Source organism: Thamnophis elegans, chromosome 13, assembly GCF_009769535.1.
Source record: "Thamnophis elegans isolate rThaEle1 chromosome 13, rThaEle1.pri, whole genome shotgun sequence".
NCBI classification, from domain to species: Eukaryota; Metazoa; Chordata; class Lepidosauria; order Squamata; family Colubridae; genus Thamnophis; species Thamnophis elegans.
Window position 1 is genome coordinate 18157478 of NC_045553.1, and position 21180 is coordinate 18178657.

At 45.5% G+C, this 21180-nt stretch overlaps 1 protein-coding gene across 3 annotated transcripts in view; it reads left to right on the forward strand.

The window, feature by feature from the left end:
• The window catches only part of SMPD4 (sphingomyelin phosphodiesterase 4), a 45544-nt gene extending 24397 nt beyond the window's left edge, over positions 1-21147 (forward strand). For 2 of the 3 annotated variants that reach the window (XM_032229721.1, XM_032229722.1), the window contains 8 exons: positions 3948-4038; positions 5310-5410; positions 5873-6036; positions 6291-6496; positions 12059-12292; positions 12663-12794; positions 18928-19056; positions 19374-21147. In XM_032229721.1, the coding sequence (XP_032085612.1) occupies positions 3948-4038; positions 5310-5410; positions 5873-6036; positions 6291-6496; positions 12059-12292; positions 12663-12794; positions 18928-19056; positions 19374-19694 (1378 nt within the window). In that variant the 3' untranslated portion in view covers positions 19695-21147. Of the gene's footprint in view, positions 1-3947; positions 4039-5309; positions 5411-5872; positions 6037-6290; positions 6497-12058; positions 12293-12662; positions 12795-18797; positions 19057-19373 lie in introns of those variants that run through there. The other variant, XM_032229724.1, reaches the window with a different exon arrangement.
• Positions 21148-21180: the final 33 nt, after the last annotated feature.

The window sequence follows — 21180 nt, forward strand, 5'->3', positions numbered from 1 at the left end:
AATGTATGTGAAAAGCCCCACTGAATCAATACACAAAACACAGTTCAACTGTTCAGCAGCAACATCAAAATGAACTTTGGACTTGAAAAATGTGCTATATTATCCATGCAGCAATGGAAAAAGGAAAAAATAGAAGGAATAGAACAGGGCAATGGAAGCATACTGAAAGCATTAGCAGAGGATGATGGTTATAAATAGCTAGGGATATTGGCAGCAGATAACATCTTGAATGGAAAAGTCAGAGTCAACGCAAAGGAATACATCAGGAGGGTCTGCAAAATATTAAAATCAAAGCTGAATGCTGGAAATATTAAAATTAAAGCCATTAATACATGGGCAGTTCCAGTGATACGCTACTCAGCTAGAATCATCAACTGGACTTTGGCTGAACTGGAAAACTTGGACTGGAAAGCGTGCATATTGAATATGTACCATGCTTTACATCCACGAAGTAACATCAACAGGTTGTACCTGCCAAGAAATATAGGGGGAAGAGGGCTATTGCAAATCCATCAAACTGTAGAAGAAGAAAAATGAAGTTTGAATGACTGTGAATTAAAGTACAGAAAAATTGCTGAAGGCTATGAAAATGGAGAACATTATAAAAACAACATAAACAAAGGCAGGATATAAGGAAAAACATCTGGATGACAGATTAAATGGATGCATGGATAGCACTTGAAAAACATTGAAGGGAAATGTGATGACAACTTGACATGGGCATGATGTCAGCCTCTGTTTTGCTGCTTGCTTTTCGGCTGCCATTGAAACGGGGAGGGAGGGAGGGCATGGTATTTGGGTGAGGGAAATAATCTGTACAGGAGGATTGTTAATTGGGAGTTGTTCACACCATTCTTTTGCGCATGTGGAAGAAGGGGAGTTTACCGCCAAGACCAACTGTCCAGCATACCAACCTGATGATGATTTTTGAAGATGTCTCCCACCTGACAGCTGTGGAGATACACGATTGGTCTATGGACTGGGGTACCAAGGGGAGGGGAATGAATCATGTATTGATATCTAATGCTTTCACGCTCTTTTGCTCAGATCCAGCTTTGCTTAGCTTCTCATTACTTATAATCAGTAAAAGTACACTTAATTCTGCAAAATGGAGTTGAGTGGTTTCTTTCTTGGTTATTAAATGAAGGAGCCGTGACACATGGCTTAAAATGGGAACCATCAAGAAAGAAACGGGTTTAATACTGACTGCTCAAGAACAAGCACTACAAACTGCCATGAAAGCGAAGATGCAAAAATCCACTGACAATCCAAACTGCTGACTTTGCAATGACAAAGGCGAAACTATTTCACATTTAATATGTGAATGCAGCAAAATCGCACAAACTGATTACAAAGCTAGACATAATCGAGTTGCTAAATTAATCCACTGGTCATTATGTAAAAAATATGACTTACTGTATTTTTCGGAGTATAAGACGCACTGGGGTATAAGACGTACCAAGATTTTGAAGAGGCAATTTTTTAAAAAAAAGTTTTTGCACTCTGCAGATCTCCCAAAAACGGCCCGTTTTTCACGAAAATGGGCCCATTTTTTTTTTAAAAAAAGGACAAGGATAGCCTTTAGGGTGCCCCCCCCCAAAAAAAAACAAGCAAAAAATGGCCTGTTTTTCATGAAAACAGGCCCAGTTTTTTTCCAAAAAAGGGCATGAATAGCTTTTAGGAGGCTTATAGAGTGCTCTGTTTTTTGCTCATTTCTGTCCTCGCCAGCCCCCAGGAGCTCTCTGAAAGCCTCCTAAAGGCTATGCACAGCCATTTTGGTGAAGTGGGTGGGATTTCAGAAAGCAAAAAATTCTGTATTCAGTGTATAAGACACACCCAGATTTTCAGCCTCTTTTTTGAGGGAAAAAGGTGCGTCTTATAATCTGAAAAATACGGTACCTGTATCCAAAAAGTCACGGGAACATAAACTGGAAAAGGTTATTGAAAACGAGGACGGATCGTCATTTGGAACACAACACGCCAGATATCACAGTTGTTGAAAACTGAAATGTACAATTTATTGATTTCGTGGTACCAAGAGATGCCAAGAGTCGAAGAAAAAGAACTAGAAAAAAATCATTAAACTACCATTGAAACTACATAATTATGATAAAACATTTAACAGTGATATCCATTGTCATCAGGGCACTTGGTACCATGTCCAAGAGTTTTATAAAACACATCAAGAAATCGCAGCTTCCTGCAATAACACCAGTGGAACTGCAAAAACTGTGCTACTAGGAACATTGCACATCTTAAGAAGGTATTTGGTTGATACCTAGGATGCTGACAGCAACCCGTATTAACCATTAGACCCAATCAATGGTATTCGTGATGTGTTTTTGAATGTTCAGTTGACTGTTTCATGAATAAAGTATATAATAATGATCATGATGATATATTACTATAAATAAGAAGCAGAATGTATTTCTTCTAATGTCTGGGACACTTGGGTGCTACAGAAAATGGAGACAGATTGGAGGAAAGATTTTCAGGAATTATGGAAGGTAGCCAAAAATTAGAAGTTATTGGGTGTATTTTGTCTGAAGCATTTAAGGTGTGTGTGTGTTTGTGTGTGTGTCCTTTATAAGATATTAAACATCTCTGACTGAAATCAAACTGCCTTGGCATACAGCTTGGTTGATGGTTTGTTGTTAAAATGGTCTCTGGGCTGAGGAAATTCCGGGCTCTTGAAACTGTGGAGGAACCCTACTCCTGCTATCATTTTGAGTCAGTAGTCTAAAGTAGCAGCTCCCTGATTCAGTATTCATCAAAACTCAATTCTGCTCTTTGAAGAGAAGAAAAAGGTCATCCCCAAACTTGTAAAGCTCTCTTTTCCAACTTTCCTTTCCCTCTGAAATCTTCAGCATAAACCAAAAGGTTAAGTTCTTGGTGTTATTTTTCTAGGAACTGTAGAACTGGAACTTTCAATTAGTCTCTTTAAAATACTTGTTCGGATGGCTTGGCAGGAAGCCAGGCACTGGAATAATCCCAGTGATAGCCCTCCAGGCAGTTGCCTGTCCAGCTGCTGCTGGAATTCCTCTGGCAAAAGAGGCCCTGCACCTTTTGGGGTAGTTGGTACTTTGTCAAGTTGGCAATTGGCAATTTAATAAATTTATATGCCGCCCAATCCCGTAGGACTCTGGGCGGCTTACAGAAACAAAAGTAAAAGTTAAAATAAAGAAGAGATACAATTAAAAAAAAAAAACACCAAACATTTCATTTAAGTGGGGCTGGACCTTGATCAACAGCCCCAGGCCTACTGGAACAGCCAGGTTTTCGTGGCTTTTCAGAAGGCCGAGAGAGTGGGAAGGGTCTGGATCGTTCCACAGGGCCGGAGCACCTACAGAGAAGGCTCTCCCCCGGGGGGCCGTCAGCCGGCATTGTCCGGTCGACGGCACCCGGAGAAGGCTCAACCTGTGAGATCATATTGGTCTTTGGGAGGTATGTGGCAGGAGGCGGTCTCTTAGATATTCAGGTCCTAAGCCATGTAGGGCTTTATAAGTAATGACTATCACCTTGAAGCACGTTCGGAGACCAATAGGAAACCAGGGCAGCTCGCGGAAGATGGGTGTAACATGAGTGTATCTAGGTACACCCGATATCGCTCGCGCGGCTGCATTCTGGACCAACTGTAGTCTCCGAACACTTTTCAGGGGCAGCCCCCATGTAGAGTGGGAGAGAGATTGTATCTAACATTTAATCAGAGGAGATTGTATCTAACATTTAATCAGAATCTTCTTTCCTCCAGTTGGGATCACCGTTTCATGGGTAGTACTTTGCTATTATAACAGACTGTACACTTCCTGTGTGCGGTGTCAGTTAGGGCACTTGTAGAAAGCTGGCAGTTGAAGTGTAGCTGTCTCCTCTGCATCACTTTTCATTGGGGCAAAGGGCTTTTTTCCTTATAGGGAGCAGTTGGCTAACTTTGTGGGGTGTCTTTGCAGGATTGTGATCCCTCGGTTTGTTCAGCAGAAACTCTACATATTTCTTCAGCACTGCTTTGGTCACTGGCCTCTGGATGCATCTTTCAGAGCTGTACGTACCATTTGAATGTTGGTTGTGCCCATATATGTCCTTTCAGGCTGAGGATTTGAATTTCAGGGCATTGATGGAATTAGTGCTTCTAATTTCTAAGAAGTCTTGGAAGTTCTGTCATGCCTTGCAAAGCAGGATCAGGTTGCACAGCCTCAGTCAGTAAAATAATAGTGGTGCTTAAAAAAAACACCCCAAGATTATTAAAAATATCACTCTTAGCTTCTACAGTAAATTATCCTATATAATACTAACAATAATCAGTAGTACAGTTATTGATATTTATCACATAAAGAGAAATTATTAAATTACATATCAGCTGATTATTCATTAAAATAATATGTGATCTATATGCCATAAATATAATTGAAAAGTCCAAAAGAGGAAAAACTAGCAAGTTTTGTATTGGAAATTAAGATGAGGGAATGAGAGAAATGACTCTTGAAAGTGCAGCTAACAACAGTGAACAAAACAAAGAAGAGACCCGAGGAAACGCAATAACTATCATGGCATATAACATTTGCAACCCAGATTGAAACAATTAATTAAATCTTGGCCCTACAGAAGGGCAGTGTGAAGTCTTTCCTTCACATTAGTAGAGTGTCCCTTAGGTGGCATAGTAAGTCCAAATTTATTAACAGATAGATAAATTCCAATGTTGGAAATATAATTGAACAAGATTTTGACATAGTCAAATGATTTTCAAGAGCCTACGATGAGGTAATCATCTAACACGGGGCAGTTGTTAGAATAACTCTGAGGGAGAGGAGAAAGAGAGGAGCCACATAAGAGGAATCTCAGGCCAAAGCATGAAAGCCGCTCACTGCTTCGTTCACTTCGTTCTCTAGGGTGAGGGCAGTGGAGAAAGTCCAGGATCCTGTTACTATGGGTCTAGGACAATACGGATGGCCAACTCGCTGCGGGATAAGAGTTCCATTAATATAGAAGAAATAATGGAATAGAATCATTAAAAAAGGAGGGACAAAATGAAATAATGACAAAACTTAAAATAATATTTTTAATTATTTTAAATAATTTAATTGCATTGAATTGTCCCATGGTGAGTTGGCCACAGTGATTTGTCCTATTCCATATTACCATAAGCCTACATGTAATAAAAGTAGTTTCAGTATTCATAACTTCTGGTGTCCGTATCTGATTTACCTTGTAACTCCATCCACTTTGTGCACTGGATGTAGGTGTCTTTGCAACATGGTTGATAAAGAAAGCTTTAAGTGCAGACATAGATTTAAACACCCCATTTGTTCCCACAGGTTCTGGAGATGTGGTTAAGTTACTTACAGCCTTGGAGATATGCACCGGAGAAGCAGCCGCCAAGCGCAGAGGCCCCACCTCGTAGTGTATCAGAGAAATGGTGCGTCCTGGGCTGGGCCCTTGGAGCCCCTGCAGATCTGGCCAGCTACCTTTGCTCCCAGCATATGGCGGGTTGGGTAGAGGGGGCGTGCAGGGGCCGGCCCTTCAGCGGCTGCCTGGGTGAGCTCCTTCAAGGTGGCTGGAGGCAGCAATGTGTGTGGCTGCGCTGTCTTTGAGTCACAGCAGGAGGGTATGGGGGCAATCGGGTGCTTTTCTGGCCACCCTTCTCTCCAGCCCTGGCCGTTGCTGCTTATGTGGGGGCATTGGGGCCCATGGAAATGTCCCTGTAGTGTGAGGGTCTTTCTGCAGCCCTACTCAGCTTTTCAGGTGCCCAGTCGTCTCTGCAGTGCCAGGAAGGGCCACACCTGTGTAACACGGATTTGCTGGAGCTGATTGTCCTGGGTGCCTGGGAGCTGGATAGGAAAGCAACTGACCACGCTCTCCGCTGGCTATTTTTTTAAAGGGAGCCTTTTATCCAGGAGAACCTGCTGCTCTACACAAAGCTCTTTGTCAGCTTTCTGAACCGAGCTCTCCGCACAGACCTGGTCAGTCCCAAGAATGCCTTGATGGTGTTCAGGGTGGCCAAGGTTTTTGCTCAGCCCCACCTGGCTGAGATGATCCAGAGAGGTAAGATACACCCCCCCACCCCACCTTCTCTGTGGCTGCAACCAGGGCAGCGCCAGGAGAGGGCACTTGGGGGCTCTTCAAGACCCCTTTCTGATAAACGCTATCGCAGAGCCCACCTAGACTGCAGGCCAGCCACGCCAGAGCTTGAGCCCCTGCCAGCTCCTGGGGGCTTGGAAGCAGCCCCATTCCATGGTGACCAGAAGGGGCTTTCCCAGTCCTGAGACTGGCCAGGCCATTCCCATCTCTCTCTGCAGCAGAGCAGCTCTTCCTGGAAGCCGATCTGAGCCTTCCCCACCGCCAGCACCGCCTTTTCCTGACTCCCTCGCTCGGAGGCAGCTTCCTATCAGGCCGGGCTCTCACCATCACGGACGCCTCCTTTAAAGTGAAAAGCCACGTCTACAGCCTCGAAGGGCAGGATGCCCAGTACAGGCAGATGTTTGGGACAGACGTCAGAAACCTGGTAGGTTGGTTGGTGCTGCTGAGTGGACAGGGAAGCCCCTCCCTCAATAGAACTGTGGCCCTTTGGCATAAAAGCTGGGCACCAAAGCTCCCCCCCCCCCCAGGCCACAGGGCCAAATTAACTTGGTGAGCCTTTCGTCCGCCAAGACAAGCCCACCCTACTACTGCCGGCAAAAGAAGCCTGCCGAGACCCCGTCGGTCAAGGAACTCCGACTGACGGGATCAAAGAGAAGAGCCTTCTCTGCTGCACTACTGGCCCTCTGGGACGCCCTGCCCTCCCCAGGTGAGGTTTGTTGGCTGTCCTTCCGCAGGAGCCCGAAGGCCTGACTCTGCTCATTGGCCTGGAGAGGCAACAGGGGAGTCCATCACTGGAGGAGGCTGCTGACCCCACCGCCCCCTCTGCCCATCTTCTTTAATTTAATATTATTGTACTTCCAGTGTCAATTTTTATTGTTTTATTCCTTTGCTATTGTTATTTTTACTTTTTTACCATTTTATTGTTGTGAGCTGCCCAGAGTAGCCCCCTGGTGAGATGAGTGACAAATAAATTTTAATAATTATATTATTTCTTTTATTCATTAAACATGAAAATCAGTCAAGTGAACATTTAAAGATCTGTCATAAATACCACTGACTAGTGCTAATGGTTGATACGGGTTACTGCCAACGTCCTAGATGTCAACCAAATACCTTCTTAAAATATAAGATGTTCCTAGTAGCACAGTGTTGTGCAGTTCTGCTGGTGGTATTGCAGGAAGCTGCAATATGTTTGTTTTTTGTTAAATTTTGGGACATGGTACCAAGTGCCCTGATGACAATGGGGTTACATGTTTCATCCATAGCTGTGTAGTTTCGATGGCCAGGTCGCAGTATTTTGTGATTTTTTTCTAGTTTTTTCTCCGACTCTGCATCTCCTGGTATAGCAATATTAATAAACTGTATGCTTTGGCCTTCTACAACTTTGATATCTGGTGTGTTGTGTTCCAACCTTTTGGATACAGGTAGGGCATATTTTTTACATAATGACCAGTGGTTTAATTTAGCAACTCGGTCGTGTCTAGCTTTGTACTCAGTTTGTGCAATTTTGCTGTATTCACATATTAAATGCAAAACAGTTTCGACTTTGTTGTTGCAAAGTTATAATTGTTGTTGTTGTTATTGTTATTATTAATCTTTGGTGAGATTCACAGCCTTTGGGGCTGGTTGATAGCTCAACAGCTCGAGTCCTAATCAAGGACCTAGAAACTGTTATAAGGTAACGTCGAAGGATATAAACTGTTCCAAGTAGGGTGTTTTTTTGTAGAGTCAGAATGTTCAAATCCATAAATTTAGAATTTTCAAATAGCAAAGCAGCCCTTTCGGCATTGCTCCAAGGGCTCCAATTACAATTGGGACAACACACGATTTCTTTTTCCACAGTCACTCAACTTCAATTTGCAAGTCCCGGTACTTTGTGATTTTTTCTTGCTGCTTATCTTCAATTCGCACATAACCAGATATTGTAATGTCAATGAACCATACTTTTTTCTTTTCAACTATTGTTATGTCAGGTGTGTTGTAGGCCAAGTCCCTGTAAGTCTGAATTCTGAAGTCCCACAAGAGCTTGACTTTTTCATTTTCTAGAACCTTCTCAACCTGACGTTCCCAGTGGGTTTTTTTGGTTGTTGTATTATTATTATACAATTGTATCACAGCGGCCAGTTGTTTCGCTGGATTTGGCATTGGTTACTAGTCGGGCCTCACCCAGAGGCCTAGGACGTCATAACGTATTTTCGTAATATGCGTGCAGTTCCAAGCAGTGCAGTTTTTTGCATTTGACTGATGGTGATTTTGTCAATTTTTAACTGTTTTAAATGTAATTCCAGTGCTTTTGGAATAGCACCCAGTGTGCCAATTACCACTGGAATTACCACTGCTGGTTTGTGCCATAGTCATTGAATTTCAATTTTTAAGTCCTGGTATCTTGCGATTTTTTCATGTTCCTTCTCGGCTATCACCTGGTATTGCGACGTCTATGATTGTGACCTTATTTTTCTCAACCAGTGTGATGTCTGGTGTATTATGCGCCAGTATTTTGTCGGTTTGTATACGGAAATCCCACAAGATCTTGACCATCTGATTTTTGGTGACTTTTTCAGGCTGATGTTCCCACCAGTTTGTTGCTGTTTTAATATTATAATTTTTGCACAAATTCCAATGGATCATTTGTGCTACTGAATTGTGCTGCAATTTATAATCAGTCTGCGTGATTTTTTTACAGCAGCCGAGTATGTGATCAACAGTTTCATCAGCTTCTTTGCAAAGTCTGCATTTGGCATCATCAGAGGATTTTTCGATTTTGGCCTTAATGGCATTTGTGTGGATAGCTTGTTCTTGCGCAACCAGGATTAGTGACTCTGTTTCTTTCTTTAATGTACCTGTTGTTAACCATAACCAAGTTTGTTCACTGCCCACTTTATCTTTTATTTTTTCCAGAAATTGGCCATGCAGTGCTTTGTTCTGCCAACTCTCCATTCTTGATTTTATCACTTTTTTTCTATATTCTTGTTTCGTCTGTTGGGCCTTCAGTAGATTTTTGTTCTTTACTTCGATTAATAGATGTTCTTGAGTTTCTTTTAAATAATCAGCCAGTGCATGTTTTTCTTCTTCAACTGTTTGCTTCACTTGTAATAATCCTCTGACACCTGATTTTCGGGGCAGATATAGTCTATCAGTATCACCACGTGGATGTAAACTGTAGTGCATTGTCATTAGTTTCCTGGTTTTTTGGTCCAAAAGGTCCAAATCAGCTTGTGTCCAGTTAACTATACCAGCTGTGTATCTTATAACTGGTATTGCCCAGGTATTTATGGCCTTGATTGTATTTCCACCATTCAATTTAGATTTCAAAATTTTCCTAACTCTGTTGGTGTACTCTCGCCTGACAATAGTTTTTACTTCTCCATGCTTGATGTTATCCAACTGCAGAATACCTAAGTATTTGTAGGCTTCATTTTCTTTGCATTTAATTAATTGGCCATTGGGCATTTCAATTCCCTCACATGCAGTGATTTTGCCCCTTTTTATGGATACAGTGGCGCATTTTTCCATGCCAAACTGCATTGAAATATCGGTGCTGAATACTCGGACTGTGTTTGTCAATGATTGGATTTCTATTTCTGACTTGCCATAGAGTTTCAAATCATCCATATATAGTAAATGCGAAATTTTTTCAGCTTCTTTGGCTGTTTGGTAGCCTAATTTCATTTTTTTTTTAAATTACTGATAGTGGGATCATTGCGATGATGAAGAGAAGAGGTGAAAGTGAATCACCCTGGAAAATTCCTCGCTTGATATTAACCATTCCGTAGCTCTCATTCCCTACCGCCAACTCAGTTCTCCATTGTTTCATCGCCTTTTCAGTAAAGGATGTAATATTTTTGCTAATGCCAGTTGTTTCTAAGCATTTTATGATCCAACTATGTGGCAGTGAGTCAAATGCCTTTTTTTAATCAATCCAGACCATATTCAAGTTCGTTTTTCTGTTCTTACAATTTTCTAATATCATTTTATCAATTAGAAGCTGATCTTTTGTGCCCCTGCTCCTTCTTTTGTTGCCTTTTTGCTCTACTGGCAAGATGTTGTTTGTTTCTAAATAATCCATCATGTTATCTGCAATAATGCCTGTGAGTAATTTGAAGGTTGTTGGCAAGCATGTTATTGGTCTGTAGTTTTCAGGTGTTGTTCCTTTAGTTGCATCTTTCTGAATCAAATATGTTTTTCCAGTTGTCAACCATTCATCAATTTGGCCCTTTTGTAAAATTTCATTCAGTTGCTTGGCCAATATTGCATGTAAACTGGTCAGATATTTGAGCCAGAAACCATGTAATTGGTCCTTTCCAGGTGATGTCCAATTCTTTACCTTTTTAACTCGATTTTTGACCATCTCAGTTGTTATTTTTAATACTTGCATTTGTTTGTTGCCAATGCTTTTCTCAAAGTCATGTATCCACTTTGCTTCCTTGTTGTAGTCCTTTGCATTTTCCCACAATTCTTTCCAGAATTCAACTGTGGCCTGCTTTTCTGGTTTTTCACTTTTGGTGTCACCATTCACATTAAGACTTTGATAAAAACGCCATTGGTCTGATCGAAATTGCTGATTTTGTTTATATTGGATGATTCGTGTCTCATATCTTTCAATTTTTCTAGCTGTTGCTGTTATCTGCTGTTTTACAATCTCTACAGCTTCATTGATGTTTCTTGTATCCAATCTATATCTTCCGATTAGCCGATCTATGATTTTGTTGTTTTTAAGCCGTTGCTCATGCATGTTCTTTAAGTTACTAGCATCTGCTCTTAATTTTTTGATTTTTTGTTCTAAACGGATTTTCCACTTTGGCTTTGATGCTTTTTCTGTTGTGTGACTAGGTACTTTAATTTTAATGCCTAGTTCATTAGTGACTATTACAGCTGTGCTGTACATTAACTGGTTTGTTTCCAAGATGGATCCCGGTTCAATTGTTGAAAACACTGCATTAACCATTTTCATGATAGGGGCCAAAATTTTCTTAGGCACAGTTTTTAGTGATGGTAAACGTTGCCTTTCCTCATTAAGCAGAAAATGCTCCATGATCTTATCCTTCAATTCTTTTTGTTTTTGAGTTAGTTCATCAATTGGTTCAGTGATAACTGGTTCTAGTGGTGGTGATGTTATTTCCTCCCCGAGAGCTTCTTCTGGGAGTTCTACTATAATGTCTTTAGTTGTGTCTTGAATATCAGTTATTTCCGCTTGTGATATTGTTTTTTGGGGTTTTGCAATTTGCCTGAATTTCCTCATGTTCAACTTCACTAAACACTTTATTCCGTATAATAAATCGCCTTTGATCTGCTAGTCGTTGTTCACTAACATTTGAATCTGGATATTGTTGTTTCCATAATTCATACATTCGCTTTAAATAGCCTCTTTTTTCTGGCTCTGAGTTGTAGTAACAGGCCATTATGGCACGGTTTTCATCTGCACTATATTTTTGTCGTTTTGATGGCTGGTCCACTTGTAGCCCACTTGTCGACGGATGTCCAGGGACCCCAACATCCGCCGCGGCCCTTGTTAACCCGCGTGACGACCGATGCGGTATGGAATTCTTATTTGTTTTTTTCACCATATTGTATGGGTTGGCGGTTTTTTTTTTACGGGACCAGATGCCAACCTGACCCCAACCCTCCTCCTTTCTCATCCGGGCTTGGGACAGGCAACGGGGGAGTTGTTGTTGTTGTTGTTGTTATTATTATTATTATTATTATTATTAGTTGATACCTAGGATGCTGGCAGCAACTCATATCAATCATTAGCACCAGTCAATGGTATTTGTGATGCATTTTTGAATGTTCAGTTGGCTGTGTTTCCTGTTTAATGAATAAAGTATATATAATAATAATAATAGGTGCAGACATACAGAAATCAGTCATTTGGGAAGGGGAGCTGCATCCTGGTTTCCTCCCTATCCAAAAGGGTTTCCTTGCTCTTTGCTTGGCCTGAGGCTGTTTGTCTTCTGAGCTACACTGACTCTGCCATTCTCCCGTCCAGGTGCTGCGGCTGGCCCAGCTGATTGGCCAGGCCCAGCAATCAGCCAGGTCCCTCTCAGACCGTTCAGCGGAGGCCGGCCCCAGCCACTCCTTCCTCTCCTGGTTCTGGTTTGGTTCAAGTGACTTGAATGGCTCCTACCTGGGGAACGACATGGATGAAATGGGGCAAGAGAGTATACGAAAAACGGACGAATACTTGGAGAAAGCCCTGGAATATTTATGTCAGATATTTCGGGTAGGAATCAGAGTTCTTTAGGCTCTTTCTAGATCCCCAGTCTGCTTTGCCTCCCCGAGCTCCTGGGCCTTCCTTGGTCTGTCCTGGGAGAGGGAGGGCTGCCCCTTCTCTGCAGGTGAGGGGCTGCTAAAGCATCCCAGCAGAGACGCCTCCCTTTGGCTGCACTTTGTTTTTCTTGCAGCTTTTTCAGTTTAATTAACAGAAGGGATTTTGAGAAGGAACTCCATTAAAGCTCCATCCTTCTGAGGTGGGTAAAATGAGGACCCAGATGTGAGAACGACGACATCTTGTATTTAGAGGCCTCCCACATTTGCTCATGTAACAATGCAATTGACATGTGATCGGGGTGTCCTGTTTTGGTTATTGCCAGTTGAACGAAGCCCAGCTGAGCCAGCTGATCCTGAACAGGGGAGGGGCTGCAGAGGAGAATGGGAAGATGTTGCTGCCAGACTGCATTGAGGATGAAGATGGGCTAACGCTCACACCTCTTGGGAGATACCAGGTAGGCCAATGACCTGCTCAGGAAATTGTGCAAAGCAGCAGTGCATGTAAGAATGTAAGCAGGGCTCTGATAGATTGACCCTGGCACATTCGGTCCAGCAGGCTGTTCTCCCAGTGGTCGACAGCCTTACCAGGTAGACCAAGCAGAAAAAACCACCAGGTTAGTTAATTCTACTTGATTGTAAGGTTACATTAACAGAACATTGCAAGTGAGAAAGTGCAGTTCCTCTTCCACCTCCTTCTCTGTTTTGATCTGTCCTGCTTCTTCCAGGATTCCCTGTCATTGGTTGACCTCTGGGAAGGGAACCCGACTACTCCCCTTTATCCACACCATGTACACCTCCATCATCTCTCCTCTCATTCGACTCAAAAGCCCAAATGCCACAGCCTTTTCTCCCAGGGAGCCACTCCACCCCTTGGCCTCCTTAGTTCTGCTCCTCTTGGCCTTTTCTAGCTCTAACTGACCCCTTCTGAGGTGCGACAACCACAACCACACAGTGTTCCAGATGTGTTGCGCCAGAGATCCATGTGAGGGCATTGTGATGCTGGCCTCTCTGTTTGCAGCCCTGTTTCTTATCCCTCCCATGTTGAGGGTCTTTTCTGACAGTAGATGCCCCCTGAATCAGCACCTTCATTGAAGTATTTCCTGTTCCTCTGAGATCTCATCGCTCACTCCTAGCTCACTCCATTGGTTTGGATGACTAGCTGGAATTTTGGGTGCCAATATGTACCACTTTACACTTGCCTATGTTGACTTCCACTTTCCAACATGCAGAGATCCCTGTGAAGCTCTTCATGGTCCCTTATCGTCTTTACCACCCCAAACAATTTAGCTTCATCAGCAAAGTTGGCCAAATAATTTGTGAATAGGTTAAAAGACGCCATTCAGGATGTCCATTTGTCCCTCTTGGTTTGCTAGTCACCAGCCACTTGCTTACCTGCCCTTATCTTCCATGGCTATTGAGCTTCCTGGGGAGCCTCTGATGGGAATCTTTTTTAAAGGCTTTTTGAAAATTTCAGTCAACGATGCTTAGTAGCTCACCACCCTTATTCACATGTTTTCTGATACCCTCAGAAACTCCTAGTAGTTTAGTTAGACCGTGAAGGTATTCTTCAGCAAGGTCCACAGATGGAATGTGGCCAGGGTGGTCCTAGGCGGCATTAACAGGGATGGAATCAAGATCATGTGAAGTGTTTGTACCGGTTTATAAGGCCTTGGTAAGGCTACACTTGGAATCCGGCATCCAATTTTGGTCACCACAATATAAAAAAGATGCTGAGACTCTGGAAAGAATGCAGAGAAGAGAAACAAAGAAGGCTAAAGCATAGGAAGAACAGTTGCAGGGATTGGCTATGTATGCTCTAGTGACAAGAAGGACTAGGGGTGGCAGATTGTACTGTTCGATATTTGAGGGGATGCCAGAAAGAAAAGGGGGTCAGTCTATTTCGTAAAGCACCAGAAGGCAGGACAAGAAACAATCTATGCTAAGGAGGAATTTCCTGACAGTAAGAACCAGTGGAACAGAAGTTGCCTTCAGGAGTTGTGGGTGCTCAATCACTGGAGGCTTTCAAGAAAGATTGGGGCAGTCATTTGTCTGAAATGGTGTAGGATCTCCTGCTTGGAGCTTGGAACTAAAAGACTCCAAGGTCCTTTTTCCAACCCTACTCTTCTGTATTTAGTAATGATATTGATTATATCAATTTCTGCCTAAAAATGTTTGTGCCTCCCCATAAGCCAATTCTTAAACATTCGAGTTCCTTTCTGGTCTTCAATTGCAGAGGCAGGTTGTGTATGGTGGTTAGGAAGTGCACAATTGCAGCTTTCAACTGCTTAATAACTCTCAGTGGATGCCATCAGAGCCTCGTGAGGTGTTGATATTCAGTTTGTCACTGAAGCCAAGCACGTTTCCTCTTGTTGCCCTCTGCGGCTCAGTTGCTCCGATTCCATCCCTGAGGGAGTCACGTTTCCTTTCTTCCAAAATGTTTTATGTGCCTGGTAAAATTAATACATTTATTAGTAACTATGTAGATGGTTTGTTGCATTGAAAGGGCTCAAGAACAAACATAAGAAAACCACATACATTTTGACATCTCATAGTAAGTAATCAGGACCCTGGTCTCAGGCTGCTGTCGCTAAATGCCAGGTCTGTGGTTCACAAGGCTCCTCTCGTCCGGGACTTAATTTTAGACGAGAGGGCAGACCTGGCATGTATTACTGAAACCTGGCTGGGCCCAGAGGGAGGAGTCCCCCTCGTAGAGATGTGCCCAGAAGGATTTCAGGTGCTGCACCAGCCGAGAGCCCAGAGAAGGGGTGGGGGTGTGGCTATTGTTATCCGGGAGTCGTTAGCACCTCGTAGGATCCCTGCTCCGGAGCTTGTCGGGTGTGAGTCTCTGCTGGTAAAGTTGGACCTCAAGGGTCAAGTGGGTCTGCTGTTAACGTACCTGCCTCCCAACAGCGTTACAGCAGCCCTCCCCTCGCTCCTCGAGTCGGTAGCCGAGCTAGCAATTGAGTTCCCTAGACTTATGGTCTTGGGGGACTTCAATTTGCCGTCGCTCGGTGAACACTCTGATGGGGCGCAGGAGTTCATGGCTTCCATGACGGCCATGGGCTTGACCCAGGTAATCCGGGGCCCAACCCACTCAGCGGGTCACATGCTCGACCTCGTATTTCTCTCGGAGCAGTGGACTTGTGATCTTGGTCTGAGGGGTAATGAGATCATACCCCTGTCGTGGTCAGACCACTGCCTACTGAGGCTCGACTTCCGGAGACCAAACCCCCACTGTAGGGAGGAGGAACCGACCAGGTGGTTCCGCCCCAGGCGACTTATGGAGCCGTTAAGGTTCCAGACGGAGCTTGGGGTTATTCCTGATACTCTCGCCCACAGTCCGGTAGAGACTCTGGTTGCTGCCTGGCACTCGGCAGCATCGGAGACCCTTGACCAGATTGTGCCACTACGGCCCCTCCGAGTCGGCGGATCCCGGAGACCCCCTTGGTTCACCGAGGAGCTCCGGGAGATGAAGCGCCGGAGGAGACACCTAGAGCACCTATGGAGGTCCGACAAATCCGAATCGAACCGAGCAATTCTAACAACCAGCACCAAGGAGTACATCAGGGCACTTAGGGCAGCGAAAAGATCCCACATTGCCACCTTGGTTGCGTCCGCTGAGTCCCGCCCAGCCGCCCTGTTTAGGATAACCCGTTCCCTCCTAAATAGGAGGGATACGGGGGAACCCTTTCAGGGTAGAGCTGAGGATTATGCCCAATTCTTAGCGGACAAAATTGCTCGGTTTCGGTCGGATTTGGACTCCATTCCTGCAGTTCCAGCCGAGGCACAAGAGGATGAGGTAGACCACCTCTGGGTTGAGTTTCAGGATGTTGCCCCTGGGGATGTGGACAAGGCCATGAGAGCTGTGAGTGCCTCCACCTGTGTACTGGACCCATGTCCCTCATGGCTGGTTGTCAACAGCAGTGAGGTGACACGAGGCTGGATCCAGGCGGTTGTTACCGCCTCTCTTCGGGAGGGGCACTTCCCCGCCGCACTTAAAGCGGCGGTGGTGAGACCCCTCCTGAAGAAGCCATCTCTGGATCCAGCTGTCCTTAACAACTATCGTCCAGTCTCCAACCTCCCTTTTGTTGGGAAGGTTGTTGAGAAGGTGGTGGCCTTCCAGCTTCAGTTGTCCTTGGAGGAAGCAAGCTATCTCGACCCCTTCCAGTCAGGCTTCAGACCCGGTTACAGCACAGAAACCGCTTTGGTCGCATTGACCGATGATCTTTGGAGAGCCAGAGATGGAGGCCATCCCTCCATCCTGGTTCTCCTCGACCTCTCGGCGGCTTTCGATACCATCGACCATGGTATCCTTCTGCGACGACTGCAGGAGGTGGGAGTGGGAGGCACTGTGTTACGGTGGTTCTCCTCCTACCTCTCGGACAGGTCGCAGTCGGTGTTAATGGGGGGGGCAGAGATCAACCCCTAGGCCCCTAACATATGGGGTGCCGCAGGGTTCGGTCTTATCCCCCCTACTATTCAACATCTACATGAAACCGCTGGGTGAGATCATTCGGAGGCACGGGATAAGATACCATCAATATGCGGACGATACCCAGTTGTATCTGTCCGCCCCGTGCCAACTCAATGAAGCGGTGGACGTGATGAACCGGGGTCTTGAGGCCGTTATGGACTGGATGAGGGCTAACAAGCTTGTACTCAACCCGGAGAAGACCGAGTGGCTGTTGTGTTTCCCTCCCAATAATTCGATCAGTGTTCCATCGCTCAGGCTGGGGGGTCAAACTCTATACCCCTCAGAGAGGGTTCGCAACTTGGGAGTCCTCCTGGACCCACAGCTGACTTTTGACCATCATCTGACGGCTGTGACCAGGGGGGCATTTGCCCAGGTTCGCCTGGTGCGCCAGTTGCGACCCTACCTGACCCGGGAGGCTCTCACAACAGTCACTCGGGCCCTTGTGACCTCTAGGCTGGAATACTGCAATGTGCTCTACATGGGGCTGCCCTTGAAGAGCATCCGGCGACTTCAGCTAGTCCAGGACGCGGCCGCGCGAGTGATTGTGGGTGCACCTCGGTTCACCCACATAACACCTATCCTCCGCGAGCTGCGCTGGCTACCTGTTGATCTCCGGGTGCGCTTCAAGGTGCTACTTGTCACTCATAAAGCCCTTCATGGTAGTGGGTCTGCGTACTTGAGAGACCGCCTCCTGCCAATTACCTCCCTGCGACCAATTAGATCACATAGATTAGGCCTCCTCCGAGTTCCATCTGCCAGTCAGTGCCGACTGGCAACTACACGGAGGAGAGCCTTTTCAGTAGTAGCTCCGACCCTTTGGAACGATCTCCCCGTGGAGATTCGTACCCTCACCACCGTCCAGGCCTTCCGCACAGCCCTCAAGACCTGGCTAGCCCGTCAGGCCTGGGGACAAAGATAATTGCCCCCACCCGAATGATGAATGAATGTTGCTTATTATTTTACTTCTATGTATTGTGTGTGTCTACTGTTTGTATACCCCCTCCCCTCATTTTATGTAAGCCGCCCTGAGTCCCCTCAGGGAAAAGGGCGGCCTATAAGTATTAATAAATACTCAAATACTCAAATACTCATGGGAAACAAATTATTCAGAAAATAGTGTTTTCCAGCATGTCAGGCAGAAATTTGGCTACCACCAGAACTACCAGGAGCCCAAAGTGAGATGAGAGAATGCTTGAATATACTTGATTTAAACATTCTGGTTGAGGCATAAAGAAAGATTTGTCTCAAATCAGTATACAGTCCACCAACTATACCTGTGATGGCAAACCTATAGCACACGTGCCCAAAGTAGCACACGGAGCTATGTTGCCTGGCATGTGTGGCATTGCCCACTCCTCTTCCGGGTTTCTAGTGTACACACTCACGTGACAATCAGCTGACCTTCATGTGTGCGGCAGTGCTGGAAACTAGAAGAACTGGTCCTCCATTTTCTGGCCAGCTGATCGCTGCACGCGCCAGAGATTGGAAGACTGGCACTAATGCACATGCTGGAAACTGAAGTTCATTTTCCGGTGCAAGCATGTCCCCTGGGCAGCTCCTCTTCCAGGTTGCGGCCTGGATGAGTGCTCAGGCTCCCTTTTCAGCACTTGGTGCCAAAAAAGTTTGCTGTCATTGAACTATACAATAATCAGAGCTGAGTATCATCTTGGGACTGAATATTTTCAGAGTTCTGCTGCTACAAACATCTCTGCACACATAAAACACTGTTGAAGGGTGAAGAAAGCAGGGAATAGTTTAAAAAAAAAATCACGGAATTGTGGAGAGTTGACCTTTGCTGGAAGAGAAGATCTGCCCTGCTGGAGGTCTAGGTGGGCAAAGGGGCCAGTAACCTATGATGCCATTTGATCTAGGGCTATTTGGAGATTTGAGGTTGCTTTATAGGAAGGTTTGTCATTTTTTAAAAAATAATTTTTTAAAAAGTACGGGAAAACTTGTGTGAGGAAGATGTGATTAATTTACACAGTTGTCAAGCTCAGCTGGGTGGCCGAGTTGCAGCAGCACTCCCGCAGGTTCTCTCTGAGATGGACGATGGGTCCCCAACAGCTGTCTTTGTGACTCGGTCTCAAGATCCAGGGTTTTCCTTCTCGCACTAGATCATCAACGGCCTGCGCAAATTCCAGATAGAGTACCAGGGCGATTCAGAGCTTCAGCCAATCCGAAGTTACGAAAGCACCACCCTGGTCCGGCTGCTTTTCCGTCTGTCTTTGGCCATTAATGAACGCGTAAGTGGACCTCCCAGGCCATCGAGCGGCCCTTCTTCCCTTTGCCTTCACATTCCACTCACCTCTAGATTGGCCTCTTCCCAACCGCCAGGGTACAGATAGCGGAGTAGATCTACCTGAGGCTGGCATCTCATTGTGACGACTAGAAGCCCTTGGCGTGTTGGACAAGACCATGGGGGACTCTTTTTGGTTAAGTGGTTTGCTGTGGCAGTAAATTCTGTAATTAGCCATCCCTGAGCGAGGGGGTTTGGCTTTTGCACTAAGGATTCAATCTCATTTCCCCCAACTTGTTTTGATTTCATCTTGGTCCCTTTTAGTTTGGAAGTCAGATGGAGAGGCTCTGTGCCAGAGAAGATTTCCTTGGCGGTTTCTGCCGGTATCATCTTACCAACCCGTCTCTGGTGGCCAATTCCCAGCGCAGCACACACACCAAGTGGCATTCAGGGCGGATTCAGCAGCCCAGAGTCAGCTTGAGGTTTCTGGCCAGCTACAGGACTCTCTTCTCCATCCTGATAGTTTACGTCATGGCTGCCTGGTTCTGCCTTGGACCAGTGGCCTGCACCTTCGTGCTCTTCTTGGTATACCTTCTCTTTGCCTGTGTGATGACTGTCTTGACTGAGAAAAGGCAGTTTCATTGACAGCAAAAGTTGCCCAAGTAAGCCCTGTCTTCATCTGGGGGTAGACTCTCCTCGGGGCTGAAGGTCTTTTAAATCACTCACTGTGTGTGTAATTCTATGCCTGTCAGACTGTTGCTGTTTATACATTCTATTTTGATAAAAGTTTTTTTAAAATAAGAAAACACTGTGATCTTGGGAGACTCCTGGTGGCATGGGGAAGTCAAAAGAAGCAGGGGCCCTGAGATGCTGTGGTGTCCCCAGTGTGGCAGGGCTGCTTGGGCTGTGCCAGCTTCTGCAGCCGGGCCCCCATCCAGTGCCCAGGGCAGCCAGCTGTTGTGTCCGTGTCCTTGCAGATCAGCAGGCTTCATTTTGCCCTTTGAGGACCCATTCACTTGCACAAGTGGTGCTGTGGCTCGCAGTAGAAGCGTGGGGGTACTTTGCTGAACGGTGGGGCCCATCTGTCGGCTGTCCCAATGTGGTCAGTTACAAAAGATTGTAGGCCCATAAGAAGTGAAGCTGGATTTGAGGTTTCCATGTCCCCCATTGAGAAGTGTCCAGTTTTAACAGATTGTTTTAGGAAACAGTCCCTTGTCTTTGCAGTTGGCATTCCAGTGTTTCTCATGAGACAGCCTGAGGCTTGATTTCATTTCTTCATGGTATCCCCTGGCAATCCTCGCTCTCATACACCCAATGCCCTCCACCCCCTTTCAATGGCAGGCTGCCAACAGCAAACGCGATGTAGTCTAGCATAACGGCACCCTCATTCGTCATAAGGAGAGGGGGGCTGAATGAAGAGAAAATAATTAGTGACTGAAAAAGGGGCAAACCGTGGTGATCATGAAGAAGGATTTTTTTTTACATAAATTCTAGGCTTCTGTTTGTAGAACAAGCATAGAAACAAGACTATTTTTTTAAAAGTCTTTAAGTCCAGCGGGCAAGGTGTGGCAACAGCATTCCTCCCCACCACCACCACCTACCCAGAGAAATGAAGGTTTGATTGCCTGGTGAAGGCATATTGTTTTCCTCTCTGGCTCAGAGAGAAGGAAAGTTTCCACAAGGTGCCTTCACAGGTCTAAAGTAATTCTACCTGGAGCAGATCATCCAAAGAGCTAAGCAGGAGGGGCCATGGAGGCTCCGCAGAATTGCAAGCCTTGGAGGGGTGCAACTGCGGAGTTGCCCTTCACCTGGCTACAAACCTGCATGAAAGTGGGTTGGTCCAGCCATGAAATGAGGCTGTGGTTGCAGTTGAACATCAGCCTGCAAGAGGCCAAGAAGGAGCAGAGTCAGGCAGTGTCTCCGGACAATGGAGCTGCCCTTCCCTGGGAGGACAACCTGAGCCAGGGTTGGACCCCGAGGCTTTCTGGGCAGTCCTTTTCAGCTTCAAGGGCTCCACCTAAGACCTTCACCTCGGCTGCACCCGGGCAGGGAGTCCTGCCAGAGGTTTTCGGAGCAGGGAAAGGCCAGCGAGGAGTCTTGGCCCAATTGGCAGAGGGGGAAGAGGCTCTTG